This window comes from Melospiza georgiana, chromosome 1 (genome assembly GCF_028018845.1).
Source record: "Melospiza georgiana isolate bMelGeo1 chromosome 1, bMelGeo1.pri, whole genome shotgun sequence".
Lineage (NCBI taxonomy): Eukaryota > Metazoa > Chordata > Aves > Passeriformes > Passerellidae > Melospiza > Melospiza georgiana.
In genome coordinates, this window is record NC_080430.1 from 146,508,951 (window position 1) to 146,528,574 (window position 19,624).

Genomic DNA, 19,624 nt, shown 5'->3' on the forward strand with positions numbered 1-19,624 from the left:
CTTGAATCTTGTTAGTGTTATCTTTAATCTTTGGCTTCCAACTTTTTTCTACCTCTAGTGGAAAGTTAGTTTTGCTGTGTCTTAATTTTTAAATCTGTATATCTGACTCTAAAAACTGCTTACAAAAAGGAGAGAGTGTAATAGTAACTCAAATGGTTTTCTAAGGCAAATTTTTGTGGAACTGGGTAATATTGAAGAGAGGTAGGGGAATGTGGGTTTTTTGTTTTTAATGAATCAGGCCTATATTAACCTATATCTCCTCCTCCCCCATTTGTTTGGGTTTTTTTAAGTATAAAGTTCTGGAGCCTTTTTACTGTGCCACACATCCGTAGTGTGTGTTACAGTTTTTCAGTTGGGGTATTGATATGAGGTTATCAGAAGGCAAGAGGTGGGATATAAAATTAAACACTGTTTTCAATCTTTTTTTTAAGTTGTAGGTTAATACTATCCATGACTTTTTAGATCTTTAACTGTAATAATTTGTTATGTTTATTGTTAAATCCTATTGCCCCTCTTCCATTATAAGTAACTTGCTGCCTGGGTTTTATGGGGAGGGTTGCTTACTGTAAATACACAAAACAACAACCTTTACAGTGGGGAAGTAGGTACCCTAGTAATTTATAATAAGCAAAACCCAGGATCATGTCTTGAGCATAAATCTTAATTTGCTCCTGGTAGTCACAGTTCTGTAATTACTTATACCAGTTTGGCTGTGATTACCAGCTTTGCAAATAAGAGCTATTAAAAGCACTCCCCATCTTTAGCTCTCAAATGCTGCAGTAAGATGATGGTGTATCTCTCTGCTTCATGAACATTGAAAGATCTCTTTTTAGGTCCATCACAGCCAGTGAATTCCCCTAGATCCTACAAACATAGCCAACGGAGAAGAAGATCACAGCGTTTAGCCACTTGCTCCTTGCCTGATGATTCTGTAGAAAAAGTTTCTTCTCCCTCTTCAGTAACTGATGGAAAAGTGTTCTCCATCAGTGGTCAAAACCAACAGTCATCAAAATTGGAGGGTAATGTATCTAATCTCATAAAGAACTGCCCAAGAGAAATTGAATCAAAAAAGTTAGACCTTTCATGGTTTTCAACTAATGGGATGTTTTGAACTGCTGTAGCTAAAGCTGTTTGCTGTTCCTGTGTTATGTAACGCTGCAAACCAGACTGTTAATTGTTGGACCCATGTGTCTTTTTTAATATGACATTTTTTCTTTTGTGTAGTACCTGATGTTGCTCATGTGTCACTTGAGAAGCGTGGACCATGTCTCCCTCTTGATTTAAGCCGTAGTTCGGAGGTTACAGCACCATTATCTGCAGAATCCACTTTCCGTAATGAATATTCCAGTAAAGACAAGGAAGATATTCAGATGATTGCATATCTTCCTTCCAAAGCATTAACTGATGGAAGAGTAGCTACAACAGCGTCAGGTAAAGAGATTCGGTGTACAACCGGAGAGATTTATAGCTGTAGGGTTCAAATGTGTGTGTATTCAATCCCACAGAAAGAGGGGATGCTTTTTATTTTCTTTTCTGCACACTCAAAAACCTGCCTCTCTTCTGGACTCCACTCATCTGCATATTCTTTGTCTTCACTGGCTTAGAGCTGCTTTGGCACTTCTAACACGATTTAAGGAGAATGTGAGACTGTGGAATGTAGTGAGCAGCATCTCAAAAATATTTTTGCTATTGCTAAGAGTTGTAAAAATAATTAATGGAGTGAAGTCTTTACTAACATACTAATTTGTGGCTTCAGCTTTAAAGCAGTGGTGTTCTCAAAGACAGTCAGCATTCTTCTGCTTCGTGTCTCTTTGCCATGGAAATTCTGTCCTTCACTTGCTACAAAATGTTACTTAGAAATATTTCTGAAAAATCCTCGAAAACTTTTATATAGACTTGGTCACCCTCAGCACAGAGCCCAGTGCTGCAGCTCTGGGCTGCCTCTCCCGTTTAAGAGTTTACTGACTACTGTGGTTGACATGAAGCACTTGGATAGAGGTAACCAAGAGATTGGGGGAAGGATTTACACAGTGCTTTGCAGACCCTAAGAGTGGGATGTTTTCATCCACTGTATGCTAGGTGTTCATATAATTTTTTTATAAGACTTGTATGTGGTTATTGTACCATTTTTAATGCGCTTCCAAGAAAGAATTCTTTTAAAGCCTTTTTTTATTTTGTTTTGTTCAGAAAAGTAAGAAGAGGGGGAAAAAAATCAAATTATTATATTATGCTCGGAAAGTTTTTGATAAATGTGATTGGTAGTAAGGGAGGACAGCATGACCTTAAAAGATAGTTATGACAGTTAAACTATATCTTGGTTTATTAATCTATGAATCTCTTAAACTGATTTGTCAAAATAAGGCTTATGGGTATCTCTAGTGAGCCACCATTTAAGCTTTTTGAAATATTAAAATACTACTTAATTGCATGAATAAAACAATGTGACAGTCTTAATTTGCCCTTGATAGATGGCATAGCAGCAGACTTACAGATTCCTGGGAAAATTACTTATATAAAAGTCCTTTTTATGTCATGTCTTGTGCCACTAAGAGAAGTGCTTTTGGGAGTTTTGTATTTGCCTACTCATTGAACAGGATCATAAAAGAAATCAACAGCTACCAACAGCCATCTGTTTCCTGTTCGGTAAAACTCATTTCAGTTACTAGAAATTTAACTTCTGGCTTTTCTGCTATATTTTCTAGCTCATTTTATGTCTACTTCGTAATGCTGGGAGTTGTCTGTTCTGTCAAGGGCCTGGCTCGGGGCAGAGTGATCTAGTTCTAAACCCAGCACTCAGGAGTGCACTTTGGACATGTTTGTTGAGCTGGGTCTGGTCTTGGCCACAGGTGAAGCAATAAAAGAAAGATTAAATTTCATTTAGAGCCACCTTTATTTAATGACTCAGAATTATGTGACATGTCCACACGATTTGTGTCAGGGAAGATTTCCAGGATAAAATTGTCTGTTGTTACTGCTTGAGGCCATAGTGTGAAGCTGGAAGTGCTTGCAACCTCTACCAGAGGATAGAGTTCATACTGTATATAAGCTTAGTGAGCCTTTTTTCTTATCTGGATGATTTTAAGATCTCTAATGAAACTGATTTGCCAGCTACATTCCTTGTCTTATGAGTTTTGCCTTCCAGGATCTTGTGTTTTGTTCCTAATTTTCATGTATTACAGTTTTCCATCATGCAATAAATGGAACTGTGTCTTGAGCTTTCATACTGACTTTTTATCCAAATGTTAGAAGTTTTCAGTAAGTTGCAGTACGTAGCCCAAAAGCTTCTTGAATAGCAACTTTTTGGCCTGAGAGACTAAACTAAGCTGTTTGATATCTTTAATTCACAGATTTCATCACAGATTTTGGAGCTATCTGCCTCTGTCAGTGGCATCACTAGGACTCTATAAGTAGAATTCATATATTTGGGGTTCATCCCAGTCTTCTAACTCTGGAACATGTTTATCCTCATAATCTTAGAAGAAAAAGAAAAATGTAAATTTAAAGTTCAGGTTTGAAACTTCTGGAATTAGTCTACACTACTGAATAAATTGGTTGTGTTCTCTGCTTTAGAAGGCATCATTTTGCCTTTGAAATAGCACAGGTTCTCAAGTCACATTCCTGAAGCACACGTAATTGCACCAAATGCTTGCATGCTTCAGGAAAATAAATAGGATCCACTCTGTTTATCAGTACTTTGTTCATTATCTGTTTAAACACTAGCAAGCAAATAGATACAGGAGAGGTGCCCAAAGCTTTCCTTTCTTATTCCTGTCAATTCTTGAAATAATTGAGAAATTTGCATTAAGCAGGAACATCTACCTAAGTGCAGTTTAATACACTGCATTTTTTAAATGTATGCATTGTGACCCTATCCATTACAAATTGAGAACTCTGGTGTAAAATCCAAACTATTCTGTAATTGTGTTTTCTTGATCTGAAAGAACTATTATAAATCTGCATCTGTTTATGGTATTTCTGCTGCTAAGATTTTATTAACACAGTCTGGACATATTTGGAGTTCTAGATTTTGACATCCCTGCAGATTCTGTTAAGTGCACTTAAGTTAGACCTGCTGTCTTTGTAACCACTGAAGTAGATAACTGTGAATAGTTTGAGATACCTCACAATGGTGTTTAGCCTGGGACCGCCTGGTCCGATCCCTGACCCTTCTGTAGCAGAGCTGAGCTGGTTGAAGCCCTGAGATTTGTGATGTTGCACACTGTGAATTCTGATGGAGGCTATCAGTTGAGTCAATTGAAAAAATGATTTGGCGTTGTTAAAAATTATGCATTTTAGTGACTTTATTCAGAAGATACTGACATGTGTTTTCAGAGGAGAGAGACTAGGTGCACTGAAGTGCAGATGCATAAATGGCAACTCACAGTATTAGCACATAGATTTCAAAATCATTGCTCAAAATTAACACCTTAACATTTTATAGAGACAAAACAAAAGTTCTATGATAATTCCTTCAATCCAAAGGCTCCATGGAAGTACTTTGCACTTTGGTGGACGCCTGCACACTACCATTAGTTATTGAACTTAGGTACTGCTTTACTAAACTATTGTGAAGTCCTGCTTGTGATCACCTGATACTGCACACACATGACTGAAAATCTTTGCTTTCATTTGCTAAATTAGTTATAATGCAGATAACTGGCATTTGATCACTTTAGCATTTCAGAGATTTTAAATCTACAGTCAATCAGAATACTTGCAAAGCACAGTAGTTTTGCCATTATGAATATATGAAGTTCAGGTCTTTCTGTAGTTGTGCTTCTCTTTAAATTTGTGATCTTTTCTCTTGGCTTCTGTAACCCTGCACCATTTATGTTACTTTAACTGTTAAATATTGAGCAAACATAATTTCAGCAAGCAATCTGGGTTTTGAAGTTTAAGTAAAAGGAAAATATTGTTACACTTTCTAATCTAACAGTACAATATTTGTAATGCTGATATAACAATATTATCACTAGCTGTTATTTTCTGTTCTAACACCAATAAATGATTTTGCTGCTAGGGTAACATTAGGTTAACTATATGGAGAAATTTCAGTTTAAGAGTAAAAGAAAAAAAACCATTGCATGCTTTTATATAATTTCCTTGGTAACAGTTTACTGCAGCAGGAACAAGAGACAGCTGATGTTCAAAATTTTTGGAAAATGAGATTGATCACTTTTTAAAAACTCTTGCCAGTGTTTCTGCTTTACCTTGCTTTTAAGAGGGATGAACTATTGTTCATCTTGTTACTTTCTCATGTTACTTTGTGGTTGTTTGTTTTACTTCAACCATCTATTAACAATAAATTTACTCCCTAATTTGAACCCCTGCCATTCTGATATCTGCCCTGAAGTTCCCAGTTTGATCTGGTCATGAGGCAGGCAAGAACTGTTTGATCAGCTTATCCTTCCTAAAGACATCATTTTGGGCAGACTCCAGTGTTAATCTGTGGTATGCAATTAAAAGTCTGTTTAGGTATAAAATTTATCCTATGCCCTGGAAATTCAAAGCACTAAATTAAACATGAGCAGCACGATTGATATTTCTATTGCAATATGATTAGGTTGTTTATTAATGCAGATAATGATATTTATGTTACTATTTTAAACATGGGAAGCCATGAAATAGAGTATTAGTCATCAAAATAAATTGCTGCAGATTGCTACAATTCATTTGAGCTTGTTGAATTGCAATAAGCAGTACCACTGCAAGCCCAGCTGTGCTGTTTTACTTGGGGCACAACATCCTGTCCTTGCATGAGGGGGCTTGTGTCACTTCTCTGTTCTGTAACAGGAGAAGTAGAACTGGAAGCATGTTATAAACTGGACTGGGAATGCTGTGCTTTGCATTTCTTTTTAATCTGAAATTAGTCTTCTAGTGATAAAATTGATTCTGGAATGGTGACAGAATCAGTAGTTTACCAAGTCTAATCTCTGGTCGTCTTTCTCTGTGCCGAGTGTTAACTGCAGAGCTCCCACTCTCACTGTGTGGGAGGTGGCTGGCTAGACTCCTTAAGAGGAATAAATTGCAATTAAAAGTAGCAGTTAAAAATAAAAAAGGTAGGAACTTATATTTCCTGATTGTATTTGTTACTTGCCCTTCTGACTGACCACCTTGTCCAGTTTTGTGGTTATGTGTAAGGCATAGTGATTGCACAGTTGAAAAGCAGACTTAGCAAGCTTTCACACTTTATGTAGTATTTGAGAATTTAAGATTCTCTGTCTAAAATTATTTACAATGAAGAAAAGTAAAAGCCAGGAATAACATTGCAATGTATGCAGGCATAATAGCAGGTTCTGTTTTCAAGTTTTACTATAGAACGGCATTTGGGGAGTTCTGACAGTAAGATGGGAATTTGCTTGACTGGAGAGATTTCTGCCAGTATAAGTGTTCCCTCAAGCAGTTACTAATCACTTTGTCAGATGTGCTTGCATTGAAAATTATTGAGATGCCGAAATTTGTTGTGTCGCGACTGTTGGTATTAAATCATATTTGGATGTCAGGTCAGGATTTCTTCTTAGTAATAAAGTTTAAATACTAATTCATCTAACATTGAGACTAAATTTCTTTTGAGATTGTTTGGATGGAATGTTCTCACATCTTTTCATCAAAATGGCAGTGACCTAAATGAATTACGTGCATTTGGGTGATCCTTTTTGAGCTCTTTTTAGAAATGAGACAAGACGTTGATAGCATGATGATGTGGGAAAGTGTCACTTTTTGCTTTTACTAATGTGCTAAAATATACTTATTGCTCTACAGATGGCAGAGCAGTTCAGTCCTGTAACAGAGACAAATGGTAATTAGGAAACCTAAGAAAGGAATAATTTGGATAGTGTTTTGTGTCAGTGATAAGTATTCCAGTAAGCTAAATGCACTTGAAATACAGACATAGGCAAGAGCCTGAATCAGTCTTTAAAGGATTATGATCTTAGGTGATTGGAAAGACTCAGGTGGCCCCAGGTGTGGCTGTGCAGCTCGTGCTGTGTGACAGGAGCCAGCACACAGAGCTGAGCAGCTGCTGCTGCCTGGGTTACACAGCCCAGAGCTGTCCTGCAGCTGGGGACACCTGGCATTGAAAAGTGCTGTGTGCTGTGGGAGGTGATGCACCAATTTCTATTGTTCTTGCTGGCCTTTCAGCTTTCCAGCTAGTGGCATTGTGGTGCTGTCCCCAGGAAGGCTCAGCAGTGAGAGCAGGTGTTGTGTGAACTGTGTTCTGTCCCAGTAGATTTGGGATTGTCTGTCCCTGTTGGGAAGGCTTGATATGTTCTTGCCTTTTGCCCAGAATCTTTCTATGACTGATAAATTTACTAAATTATCTTAATGCTGCTTATTTAATGCATTCCAAATCAGCTCCATATTTTGTCTTGTTGAATATCTTGGCCAATAGCTGGTATTTTTCAGGACTTTTGTTGTTTTACATGCTTATGCTTTTGTTGGGCTCTTCTGTTGAGAGACACCAAAGGTAACTGGTGCCTCCAGGATTTTACATCTGGCACAGAAAAACCTGAGCCCTTTGTGAATTCACAGAGCTGCAGTTTTGTACAATATGTCCTTGGCATGGTCCTAAAATGGACCAAGGGTCTGATGAAAATTAGACTTTCCTAATTACATTTTGATGAATCTTGAAGCTCTAACAATATTTAGGGGCACAGAAATAGAGGGTTTTGAATTACTTCAATAATATTCTTTATAAATAATTTTTATTCCAGTTTGATTATTTTAAAATGATTATAAATATTAGCAGTGAAAAATTGCAATTTCAGTTTTGTTTTGTTCACAGTTTATTACTTCCTAACTTGCATCAGATAAAGAGATAAAATAACAACTAAATATTTCACTGAATATACTTTTCTAAATAATACAAGATGAGAATTGTCAGTATCTGATGCTGAATTCTGACAAGTCATGGTACTTTTACATGTTATTTAAATGTGGATTAATGAAAGAAAGAGAGTTATTTAAATGTTATTAAAATCAATGAAAAATTCAATGAGCAGAAATGTTTTATACATAGGACTACAAATATTGTACCAGAGCTTAATTTCTTTGTTAACATAATGAAGCATTAAGTTAAATGATACTGACAGGATGAGCACCTTTAACTGTTACTCTTGTCATGGGTTCCTATTACAGTGAAAAAAAAGGAAACAAAAAGTCTTAAAAGTGTCAGCAAAAGTACATTTTAACCAGTACAGATAGTTTAAAAGTGAATGCAAATTCCAAAATATAGGAAGAAATCTTCTATGCCATGTATTGTCTTGTATGTAAGACTAAGATCTAGGCATTCATGTGCAGTAATAACCTGTTAAATGTGTATGAGCAATATTGACATTTCAGTGATCTGACCCAGCCCTGGCTGGCTGCAATCCTTCTGGGATGCCCAGTAAATCCATCTTCTTGTTTTCAGCACCCTCGTCCCATGTACATGCCTTGCATCTGGAAATGCCTTTAACCAATAGTCTCAAGTTACCCAAAGGGAATAGTAAAAAAAAGAGGTCTTCCACATCAGTGAGCTCTGAAGGGACAGAGATACAGTGCTCTGTGCCCATAAAGGAGAAATGTTTTGAGAGTCTGAAGGAGAAAATATTAAAGAACGTGATTGAGAAGGACAAGCATTCAGAAGTTGGTAAACTACAACACTTTTTGTTTCCAGTGCTTTAGACAATATAAATAATTGTAAAACAACATTAAAAATAATTGTTTTGTCTGTATGTTTCTTAATATTGTGTGCTGTGACGATTTTTTACAGTCTAATGACTTTTACAAGAAATTGGGTCATCAGCCAGACATTGGCCTTATGTGTTACATTCTTCAATTTGCAGGTGCAGCTAGAATGGAAAGGAAAGGAAAACTGGAAGAGAAAAGTTCTTCAGCATATGGTATGTAGAAAGCAATATTATTTTTACAAAAAAAAGTAAAATTCTCTAACACTTCCTGTCTCTGAAGAGCAAATGTAAAAACATAAAATATTTCCTGGGCCCAGCTGCAGTTTTTGTTTGTTTAAGTCCTAAAAAGAATGTTATGCATATGACAGGTCTATAACAGAAGAATAATTTATAAGATAAAATGAAGTGTCCATAGCAAGGAGTTTGAAGGATCCTAAAGTATCTATGAAAGGCCCACTGCCTTTGGTTTTTCATTTGGGGTTTTTCTTAGTGGAATTAGTAATACTGGCTACTTCATTGTACTGTCAGATTTGAGATGAGAACAACAAACAAGGGTTACTGGCAAAACATTTGGCAATTCACAAAATAAAATACAGATTAAGAGGACTCTGTTTTTATCCTGTGTTCAAAATAAAATAGGTTATTAAGGACTGGCAAAAATTGAGAAGTGATTCTACTTTGTTTTTCCAGGAGGTAAAAGCTTTGTCTCTGTGTTCCCCAAGAAGATAAGAATGCTCCAGTTTGTGTGCAGGAAACAATCCTGGGTTTCAGGCTTATTTTTTGTAACAAGCTAATTTGCTTGTTCTTTTTCTCCCTGCTGATAACTTAAAAAGTTATTGTGGAGTGAAAATGTGGGATGTATTTTGTCTAGGGAGAATTAACAGGATGAAAAAAATCTTTCAAAGTGCTTGTCCTTGTATGTACTAGCAGTGGTTAAAAGTGAAGTGCAGCATAAAAAATGTGTCAAATTCGAGTCAGAATCAGTTTTCTGTGAGGATGCCAGTGTATAGTGCAGAGTGCTGACATCAACACTCTGATACTGAAATTTCCTTCAAATGTCTTTCTGTAGGCCTAATATGTGTTTCTAGGACAATGTAACCTTTATAATTGGGAATTTTGCCCTTATGAAAGCTTTTTCTCTTGCCCAAATGTTTTTGTTATGAACTGTAAGTAAAATAGAAGCTATAAGCTATTTATGTGATGTTACATATTTTGTGTACTTTGCTGTATTTTTTCTGCCTTAATATCTTACTTGGAAATACCTAAATGATAAAATATTATTTGTCAAATGAGATTCTTTGAACTATTTTACCAGCAATTAATAAGAGGTTTATCCAAGACATCAAGTAAATTAACTGAGTCATTTTGATCTGCCTAGACAACTAGAGCACTTGATTTTGAATGCCTTGTTTAGGCTAAACTGCTTTAAATTGTTTAATTTTTATTTCAGGTAAAAGGAAAGAAAAAGAAAAGGAGAAAAAGGAAAAGAAGGAGAAAGATCATAAACCAAAACAGAAAAAGAAGAAGAAAAAAAAGAAGAAATCAAAACAGCATGGTAAGTCAATTTATATGTTTTTAATGTAAGTAAAACCACCCAGTGTATTTCTATCATTAGATAGCAGAATTTGTTTGTAAACAATATGAATGTAAAATTTTAGAAATGTTCCAAGAGTAATTTTTACCCTTAAATATGAAAAGGACACTTGGGCTTCTTTTTTTTCTTGCATTTATAGCCTGTCTCTCTCTATGTGATAGACACACATATTTCACAGAGGTTTTTTCCTTCTTCAGAAAGATATGCTTGTTGTTTTCTTCTCTTTAAATTCTTCTTTTAAAGCTCTGTAGACATGTCATACCTATTTTGCTTGGACAGTAAAATCATTCTAGTGTCAAGTTTGTTGCTACATTTCAGTGGTTTGCTGTATGTAATGCACCCTCTCTTTAACAGTTAACCCTTCTCAGCTGAGGTTGGTGTCTCTGTTATAACAGCCTTGTCTGTTGCCTTGACCAATGGGGATTATATTTTGTGGATTATGTGTTTCTCTGTCCAAAATTTGTGCTACAACATGAAAATGCTTCCAAATCATTCAGTGCTTTAGTGTGAATTGCAATATTGTAGGTTTTGTGTACTTCATCATCCTTATATTGCAGTAATATAATTTTAAGCTAAAAACTTTAATTTCTTATTCTACTTAAAAATCATTGGGAGCTTCTTACTTGCACTGAGAAGGCATCTAAGTATTTGCAAGAAGATACTGATAAATGCTAGGTGTGTGTCCAGTATTGTTCTTTGGTTTTATCTTCTTGTGGTCATGAGGGGGTCTGTTGTGGGCTGGGGTTTTCTCTTTCTTTTTTTCATCTTTTTATTCCTTTGGTCTTTTTGCCAGCTTGTCTTGGAACTTAGAAGCTTGGCAGAGGTACAATGATTAGGTTCCAGTTTCTAGGAGTCTTATCCAGTGTTTGTAAATAAGAGAAGGAAATATGCCCAATGTCTCAACAAATAGAAATCTTAAATCCAGATGCAAAAAGCAATTTGGGTAAAACCTGAATGTTTTATTCTTTAAAAATTCATCTTGTGAAAGTCTGGGTTTCACAGTCCAAACGTTTTCCATTTGGATTTTTTTTAACTGGGGAAAAAATTTGAAATACTCCAGTAAATTCTAACTCCAGTATCTGACCCTGAAAAAGCTCATCTGCCAAAAGAAACAGGACTCTCCAGGACTAGGTCACTTTACTCCAGATGTGGACAAGAGTGTAAAGGTGTGAGGCATTCTCCTTTTGTTTCAAATGAAGAAGAGGGAGCAGGTACATTGTGTACCCCAGGTAAACTTTGGACAAGGCTTTAAGACAAAACAGAAACCCCAGCAAAGACTGGTTTTGTGCTCCAGGTGTGTGCATGACTTGTGATTGCATAAAGCCCATGTGTAGCAGGAATTAGCAGTGCCTGTTATTGCTGCTGCTCTGTTGCAGTGAGGTTGAAAGCCATGCAGCATGAAGTAGTCAACCCTGCTGCTCCTTGAGCTGACTGCAGTGAATACACTTGGGAAGTGCTGGAGATGCTTTGGACAGAGACAGTAAAGAGGAACGTGGCTTCATGGAAGGTGATGTAGGAGAGAAGGATATTATGGAACCCACAACAGGAAAGCTGTAGTGATAGGTGGGAGCAGGAATGCTTCCTACAGAAGGATGGAAGTGCAGTAATCTGATCACTTGCTTATATTTGAAGTACTAATTTTTCAGAGTAGTAAATGAGTAGCTACTCCTAATTACTGATTGAAGCCATGCTTGGGTGGGTCCAGAGGAAGGGCACAATGATGATGAGAGGGGTGGAAAGCTTACTTTGTGAGAAGAGGCTGAGAGGCTGTTTAGGCTCTCTTATGCAAAAGAGAATGCTGGAGAAAGACCTTATAACAGACTTCTAGTATTTTTAGGAGACCCACAGAAAGGATTGGGATAGGGAGTGTGGTGGTAGGGCAAGGGGTAGCAGTTTTAAACTGAAAGAGAGTAGATCTAGATAAGTTTAGATTGGATATTCAGAAGAAATTCTTTTCTTTGGGTGTGCTGAGCCCCTGGAATGGGTTGCCCAGAGAAGTTGTGGATGTCCTGTCCTGGGAAGTGTTGAAGGCCAGTGTGGATGGACCTCTGAAAAACCTGGTCTGCTAGAAGGTGAGGGGGAACAGGATGATCTTTAAGGTCCCTTCCAGCCCTAACTGTTCAATGATTTGCAATTACATGACTTTCCTAGAGCAGTCTCTCCAGTCATTATGATTAGGGACAGCCAGATGTGTTTATAATGTGTTTCTTGAGAGTGTTGCAAGTAGTTTGTTAGAGGAAAAGATACAGTGCTGGTTATCAAGATAAATGTCAGTACCCCTGTGTGACCAGAAGGCAGAAGCACATGATGTCTGTGCTTGTGTGTGTGCTGTGACAGCCTCACCCTGCGCCTCTCTGTGGCTGAGCAGGAAGATAATACAGAGGTGTGTAAGTACAGTGGGGATTTCTGCAGCAGGTGGGCTCAGACACTGCCCAGGAGCTCCTCTGGATCCAGTCTTTCCAATTTCTGTGCCTGCAGGTATGAGCTCATGAGGCAGCAGCCCCACTGCAGTACAGACAGTCTCACTTCCATGTGCATTCTCACACGCTCCCAGTGTTGGCCAGGACTCCCCAGAGCCCCCCATCCCAGCTTTCCTGCTTAGAGAGCCACTCCCACCCAGAGCTGGCCCTTGCAGACCCACTGACCCTTGCTCCCACCTGCTCATCAGCTGGTCCAGCTTGGTCCGTGCAAGCAGTCAGACACTTGGACTGGCTGCAGGTGCTGCAGCCTGAGCTCATGGGCCTCTGTGACCAGAGACCCCTGGCATGGGGCAGTCTCTGAGTGCTGGCACCACCCTTCGACCTGCAGGGCTGCTCCATTTGTTGGCACACAGAGCATGTACGAGAGCCCCTTCCCTAGGTAAGAGATGGAAATGAGGTTTAATAAAAGTTACAGAATAGTTGAGGTTGGAAGAGACCTCTGAGGGTGCAGTGGTCCAACCCCCTTGTCCTGGTTGCCGAGGTTTATATCCAGACAATGGCTCCAAGGAAGGAGACTTAAAACCTCTGCCAGCACAGGCTGGGATGCAGCGCATGGCCAGGGAAATGTACTGACCACAAGACTTTATGCATATGTGGCTTTTTTTGTCCTCTTATTCTCGTGTTCTGCCCATAATTGTTTTCCCCAAATCACTTCAGTCCATCCATTTCCCCCACCCTTATTTTCTTCCCTAAACATTTCATAGTAAGTCATTCATAAACCCCAAATTATTTTCCCCCATATCCCGTAGTGTCCTCCATTGGCAACCCCCGGGCTGCAGCTGCCCTTAGTCCAGGAGATGATGCAGAGAGCTGCTGTGGGTAACACATCCTGATGGGTTTCATGCAATGGAGGTGATGGCACTGCTGGGAAAGTCTGAGAGGGGCTTGGCCATGGGATGTTTGTTGTTTTCCTCCTCTGGGCCTGTGTAGGTATGCTCTTCTGGGATGCTCCCTAGCCCATCCCAGGACCTGTTGGCCCATTGATGCCTCCTGACATGGGCCTGGAAACATCCAAAGACAATTTTCTTTGGGCTCCCTGTGCTCCTCTGCAGGAGTGCAGACAAGCTTTTATCACTTAAGCTGGCAGGGTCATCTGTGGTTGCTTCTAGGTAGCAATGCTGGTAGTGCTGCAAGCAGCCTTAAGGCAAAGGAGACAGACCAGCAGCATCTCTAAGGATAGCAGATGGTGCAGCATGAATTGTGGAAGAAAGAAGACTGCATAATATTCTAGGAAAAATTACCCCTCTGTACATTCAGAGGTGGCAGATTTACAAATGGTGATGCTTATCTATCAAACTTGATTATGTTTCTCACTGGAAACTTTTTAATAAAATGTTACAGAGAGCTTTTGCCGTTTCTTACTTACAGTTTCATCATCCTGATACCTCAGCATTGATAATCCTTGTTTGTCAACATAATGCTGCAGTAAAATCTATACACAATTTTTTTTTTTTTACATTTGTTATAAATTTTAATTTTTGTAAGAGTGACTTCTTTTCTTTCAACATTTCAGATTACTCAGATTATGAAGACAGCTCTGTGGAGTTCCTGGACAGGTGCTCCTCTCCCCTGACGCGCTCCTCGGGCAGCTCCCTGACCCTGCGCAGCATGTTCTCAGAGAAGAACACCTCGTACCAGTACCCCAGAGCCATCCTGTCTGTGGACCTTAGTGGAGAAAGTAGGTGGAATGAACAGCAAATTTGAGTTTGTAGGTTTAATTTGTTAAGAAAGGGAATTTCAAAGGAAATAATTTGGTTTATGTTTGGGATTGTAGCTGTAAATGTGGTGACTGATTTATCCTTCATCTATTTAAATCAAAATGCTTGCACTCCTCAAGCTGTTCTACATGGTACTTGCTTTGGTTAAGTGTTGCTACTCTGCATCTGAGGAGAGCACGTTAAAGGCACTTTGCAGAATTCATCTTGAAATCTCATGTATCAGCAGTGTGTTTGAGTGTGATTTTTTTTGCTAGTGCAGATTAAGATTTTTACCTGTCAAAGCTCCCTGTATTTCTTTCAATTATTATGTCTCTCCACACAGTTTCACGTGTATTTATTTCTATTAGACCTTTCAGATGTGGAGTTCTTGGATGATTCTTCCACAGAGAGTTTGTTACTTAGTGGTGATGAATACAATCAGGATTTTGATTCAACTAACTTTGAAGAGTCTCAGGATGAAGATGATGCTATCAATGAAATTGTTAGATGCATTTGTGAACTTGATGAAGAAAATGGCTTTATGATTCAGGTAAAGAAGTTTGATGTGTGGAGTTACATTTTCCATGTGAATGTTTTGCTTGTGAAGGTGCCCTTTTGATGTGTCACAGACTGGAATTATGTAGAGAGCTGTACTTAAGTGAGCAAGAACACAATATTTCTTTGTTCTGCGCTTGGTTTGGCTCTGTTCAGTGGATGCAGAGCTGTTTCTCTAGGATGGGGTTTCTGCAGCAATTTGATATATAGGACAAATTGCTGGGTAACCTTTTTCTTTATAGCCAGCTGATAAATTTGGAATAAAGTTTCCTCGGCCACACACAAACCATTCTGCTTCTGTTCCCCAGACCATCCAGATTTTACAACCCTCTTGGCTTGGCCCTTGTGCTTTGCAGTACCACTTGCAGAAACCTTTCTGCTTACTGTAAATGTCCCTCCTCTGTGTGCAGTGTGTCTCCTGTGCAGACACTAAATACTGTCAGTACTGTGAGGTGTGTTTCATCTTTAGAACAGCACTTCTCACACTGGGTATCACTACCAGGTTTTAGAAACTGCTGAGGATTTACGTCTTAACTTGGTATAGATAAAAGGGAAGAAGAGTATTCCATGTCTGCCCAGCATTCAGGTGTTGACAGATTGCAACTCCTGATAGAGTGCAACTGCTGTTTATTACTTTGTACTCCAGTTAGGGGAGAATTTCCCATCTATGAGTAATTTCAAGTATTTTTCCTCAAGCAATTTATAATGCAGTGATTAAATCAGATGCAAAAAGCAGTAAGGAAGAACTGAGTTGTCAACAACTTTAAAAAGGTCATGAACCTTCTGTGGTTTTTACTCCCATTCAGAATCAGGTTTGTATTCAACTACTGCTGTGCTACATTTCCAGTTGACAGTATGGAGCTCTTTAGTCAAGATTTAAAGGAAACAAGTAGGGCTGTCATGTGTTAGTGGACTCACTGTTCTGGAACTGACAGAGCCCTGGAAATGAAGGGCACACAGGCTGTCTTGGGGAGCAGACTAAAAGGCTGTGCTGTGTTGGAGGAACTGAGCAGTTCAGCTGTGGTAACAATGTGGAAAATGGACTGGTGTAACAATCTTCTGAGACAGGAGGGAACACGGTAGTTGTAGTGACAGGGGAAAAGGTAATTTCAGTGTCTTGAACAGGTTCATGCTCAAAGGCATGTCAAAGCAAAGAAGAGAGATTTTCAGCAGTGAGCCAGCAGATATTTAAAACACTGGCAAGCACAGAGTTGAGAAAGGGAAGTGTCTTTATAAGAGGCAGTTTCCTGTCTGTTTTTGAAGTCCAGTGGCAGCCTGATTTTTCCTCTTCATGCTTGTCTCACTGAGAGCAGCTAGTTTGCTGTTTCTAGACTCTCATGTCTTACCACTTCTATTTTGCTCTCCTATTCTCTCGTTTCTCCTCTTTCATTTTCTCTTAATTTTCTTTTTCTTTTAGATTTTCCATTGGTGCGATATTAAAAGCACATCTTTCTAGCGCACTGGAGAGATGCTTTGTAAATATAAATAATTAAACTGAAGAGTTTTCTACTTTTCACTGTTATGCTGTAATGTATTACATTATCTTTCTACTTTACTATAATATTATACTCCTGTCTTATGTTTCACTACTAAATATGTAGGTGCTAAAATACTGAATGTTGCAATAAAATACTATTTAATATTCCATCTTCAGTTTCTTTTTTTTTTTCCTCCAGTCTGAAGTTTGTGGTTGAGGTACCTTTCAGATCTAGAGCTCTTTTTTAGCGTGATGTCTTTGTCTACCCAAGTACAAATTGCCCAGCTAAAATAATCTTGCTCAAGCCAGCTATTTAAATTAAAGTGCTGTTCTCTGCAATTTGATGATTCAAGAAGTAGCCTCTGGGTTTTTGCATTTACTTGTCTCAGTTTTAGTTTTTGCTTTTGTTGTGTTTTTTTTTCTGATGTCAGTGTGAAGAATGCTTGTGTTGGCAGCACAGTGTATGCATGGGACTGTTGGAGGACAGCATTCCAGAGCAGTACATCTGTTACATCTGCAGAGATCCACCAGGTATGGATAAAGCACCTTTATCTGCAACCCTGCTTGGGATTTTTGAGCAAAGATGTTATGAATTTGCTTAAATTGTTCAAGCTTTGTCTGTTTTATGTTACGTGTGATGCTTATTTGGGGCAAGTGATTCTAAGTTTGGCTCTGAGCAGAAACTTACTTTTGTGTTAGTAACATCATGGTCAGCTATGCTAAATCTTATCCATTAACTCAGTTACCATTGTTTAACTCATTGAAAGTTAATTTCCCCCAAACCTTTGCAGTTTTTTATGTCAGTGTAGTCTGAAAAACCTTTCTAAAGAAATAATTTTTTTTCAGGGGTCTGTTTTGCCAATACTTGGAATCACATTTGTTCATTTAAATATTTTCTTAGAGGAAAAGGACTCAGTACCACAGTACATTCAAACATGCTGTGAATGGCATTTCATAGTAATTGCAATTTTATAATGTTTACATTAGCCCAGAACTGTGTAAAAGTGTGGAACTGAATATTTAAAATACAGAAAATCTATTCAATCTTAGAGTAGACAATAGTGCACAAACAGCATATGTGGAATTTCAGATGGGTCAAATTCATACGAACTAGGAAAACTTTACTTTTAAACTGAATACATTTGATTAGGAAGATGTTGATTTAAAAATTATTCTGTATAAACACGTTTTTCTTAAGAGTTATATGGAGAAAAACTAAAGAATTTGGAAGTAAGTTTTTTGTATTTTCTTCTGACAATTTGTACAAATGCACATACCTGTCTTCTGGTGAAATATCCAGCACTCCAGCTGTTTCAAAAGGGCAATGAGACTACAACCTCAACTTTACTGTCATTCTAAATTTAAGAAGTGAATTATGAAAATTGCAGAGATTTTATTAGCTATTTCTGAGATGAAATATTAGGAAAGGAGAGCTGGTCCCAGTGTGAATCAAAACTGGTGGTAGAGAGTCTTGTCTGATAGTTCTGTGTGGTGTCTCTTTGAGCAGCCCAGCTTTTTCTTACTAAACCCAGCTAATTTGTCTTGTGCTCTTTCCCTGCACTGTGTTAGGTACTTTGTTTTCCCCTGCTATGCAGAGTCTGTGTCCCTAATTTTTATCTTCTCTCCCTTCCTAACCATTACTTCTTTTCTTTCTATGTCAGGAGAAAAAAGTCATTCTCAATGTCAGTATTTTAAAGTGTATTGGGATAATGGGCAAAAAGGAGATAGACAGGGTATTCTCCTGAAAGGTATGAAGGGCTTCCATCAACCCATTCTTTGTTCTGTCTATGATGATAGTTATGATTTGAAATCCACTGTAAGATATTGTCAGTCTGTCTGGGTGCCTTGTTGTAAACAATAACATTGCAATAATTAGCATTATGCATTTCTAGTTTTGGGTGGGCATTTTGGTTTTTTTTTTGTTATGGTTTTTTTTTTTTGTTTGTTTTTTTATTTATTTGGGATTTTTAGTAGTTATTTAGCTACTGTAGAAGCCTTAGCTAAATCCTCATTCCTGCTGGTTGGGTTAAGACACAGCAGGGGAGACCTGAGGCCCACATACATCAATACCCTCTCTACAAGTCTGGTGAAAGGCACCTCAAAGGGAGTGTAAGAGCTCTGCTGTCAGATAACTTTGAAATATCTGCTTTTCCTGAAGCCTTTGCTTGGCTTCTAATAAATAGAGTGAGCCAGCATGTACTTTAAACACTGGCAATAATAATATGTAATAAATCGATATTGACTTCAGTATTGAAGCAAAACGTTTGTCTTTTAGAAACAAACTGGGTGTTTTGGATATATCCATATAAAATCCACTCTAATATTTCTCTTGGTAACTTAGGCTTTTTTTTTTTTAAGTAAGTTGAACTACTTAGTAAATAAAATGTCAATGTAATTTTTTTTTTGTGATTTTTATTTTGATAACAGCATAGATCTTAATATCACATAGTTTGATTGCAAAGGTGATTAGATTTTAACTTCAAATGCCATTTAGAGGGGTCTTGAGGTTTCAGGCTGATTTTCTTTCTCGTAAGTTTTGACTTTTTTCTTAATCCACAAAAACTAAATTTTTTATATATTAATAGCAAAATCCTGAGTCATCCTTTCATGGATGTGAGGAGATATTTAGGCAAGTACAGGACATAAACACAACACTCTAGTTGTAAACATAATTCTGCTGTGCCTTTAGATGTCCCTCAATTTCTTTATTGCTTACCCCAGGACAGAGGTGGAGTGCCAAATATCTCTATGACAAAGACTGGCTAAACAATGGACACATGTGTGGATTATCGTTTTTGAAAGAGAACTACTCTCATCTTAATGCCAAAAAGATTGTGTCAACACATCACCTACTGGCAGATGTCTATGGGGTAACTGAAATACTGCATGGACTCCAGCTGAAGATTGGGATACTGAAGTAGGTATCACTCCAGGCTTTATTTTCCAGATGTATATATTCAGGTAGCAAAGACTACCATTATTCCATTTGCATTTTTCTCTCACATTGAAGTTCTTTCTTATAATATCTTAAGTAATTTAAGTGCAAGATGTGCAGTACCCTCAGCTTCAGCAGGAGCTAGGTGTTCAGCACCCAAGCAGATCTGGTTTATTTGGATTATTGGTTATTTTTTTGTTAAATTTTGTGTTAAAGG

The 19,624-nt window shown here is 37.9% G+C and overlaps 1 protein-coding gene across 7 annotated transcripts in view; it reads left to right on the forward strand.

Moving 5' to 3' along the window:
* Positions 1–19,624, forward strand: part of PHF20L1 (PHD finger protein 20 like 1) — a 57,092-nt gene that overhangs the window by 26,761 nt on the left and 10,707 nt on the right. For 2 of the 7 annotated variants that reach the window (XM_058040352.1, XM_058040361.1), the window contains 10 exons: positions 834–1,019; positions 1,225–1,431; positions 8,411–8,629; positions 8,826–8,882; positions 10,120–10,224; positions 14,257–14,421; positions 14,809–14,990; positions 16,904–17,003; positions 18,134–18,220; positions 19,194–19,389. In XM_058040352.1, coding sequence (XP_057896335.1) covers positions 834–1,019; positions 1,225–1,431; positions 8,411–8,629; positions 8,826–8,882; positions 10,120–10,224; positions 14,257–14,421; positions 14,809–14,990; positions 16,904–17,003; positions 18,134–18,220; positions 19,194–19,389 — 1,504 coding nt within the window. The remainder of the gene's footprint in view (positions 1–833; positions 1,020–1,224; positions 1,432–8,410; positions 8,630–8,825; positions 8,883–10,119; positions 10,225–14,256; positions 14,422–14,808; positions 14,991–16,903; positions 17,004–18,133; positions 18,221–19,193; positions 19,390–19,624) is intronic. The other 5 variants (XM_058040386.1, XM_058040403.1, XM_058040369.1 and 2 more) reach the window with 4 other exon arrangements.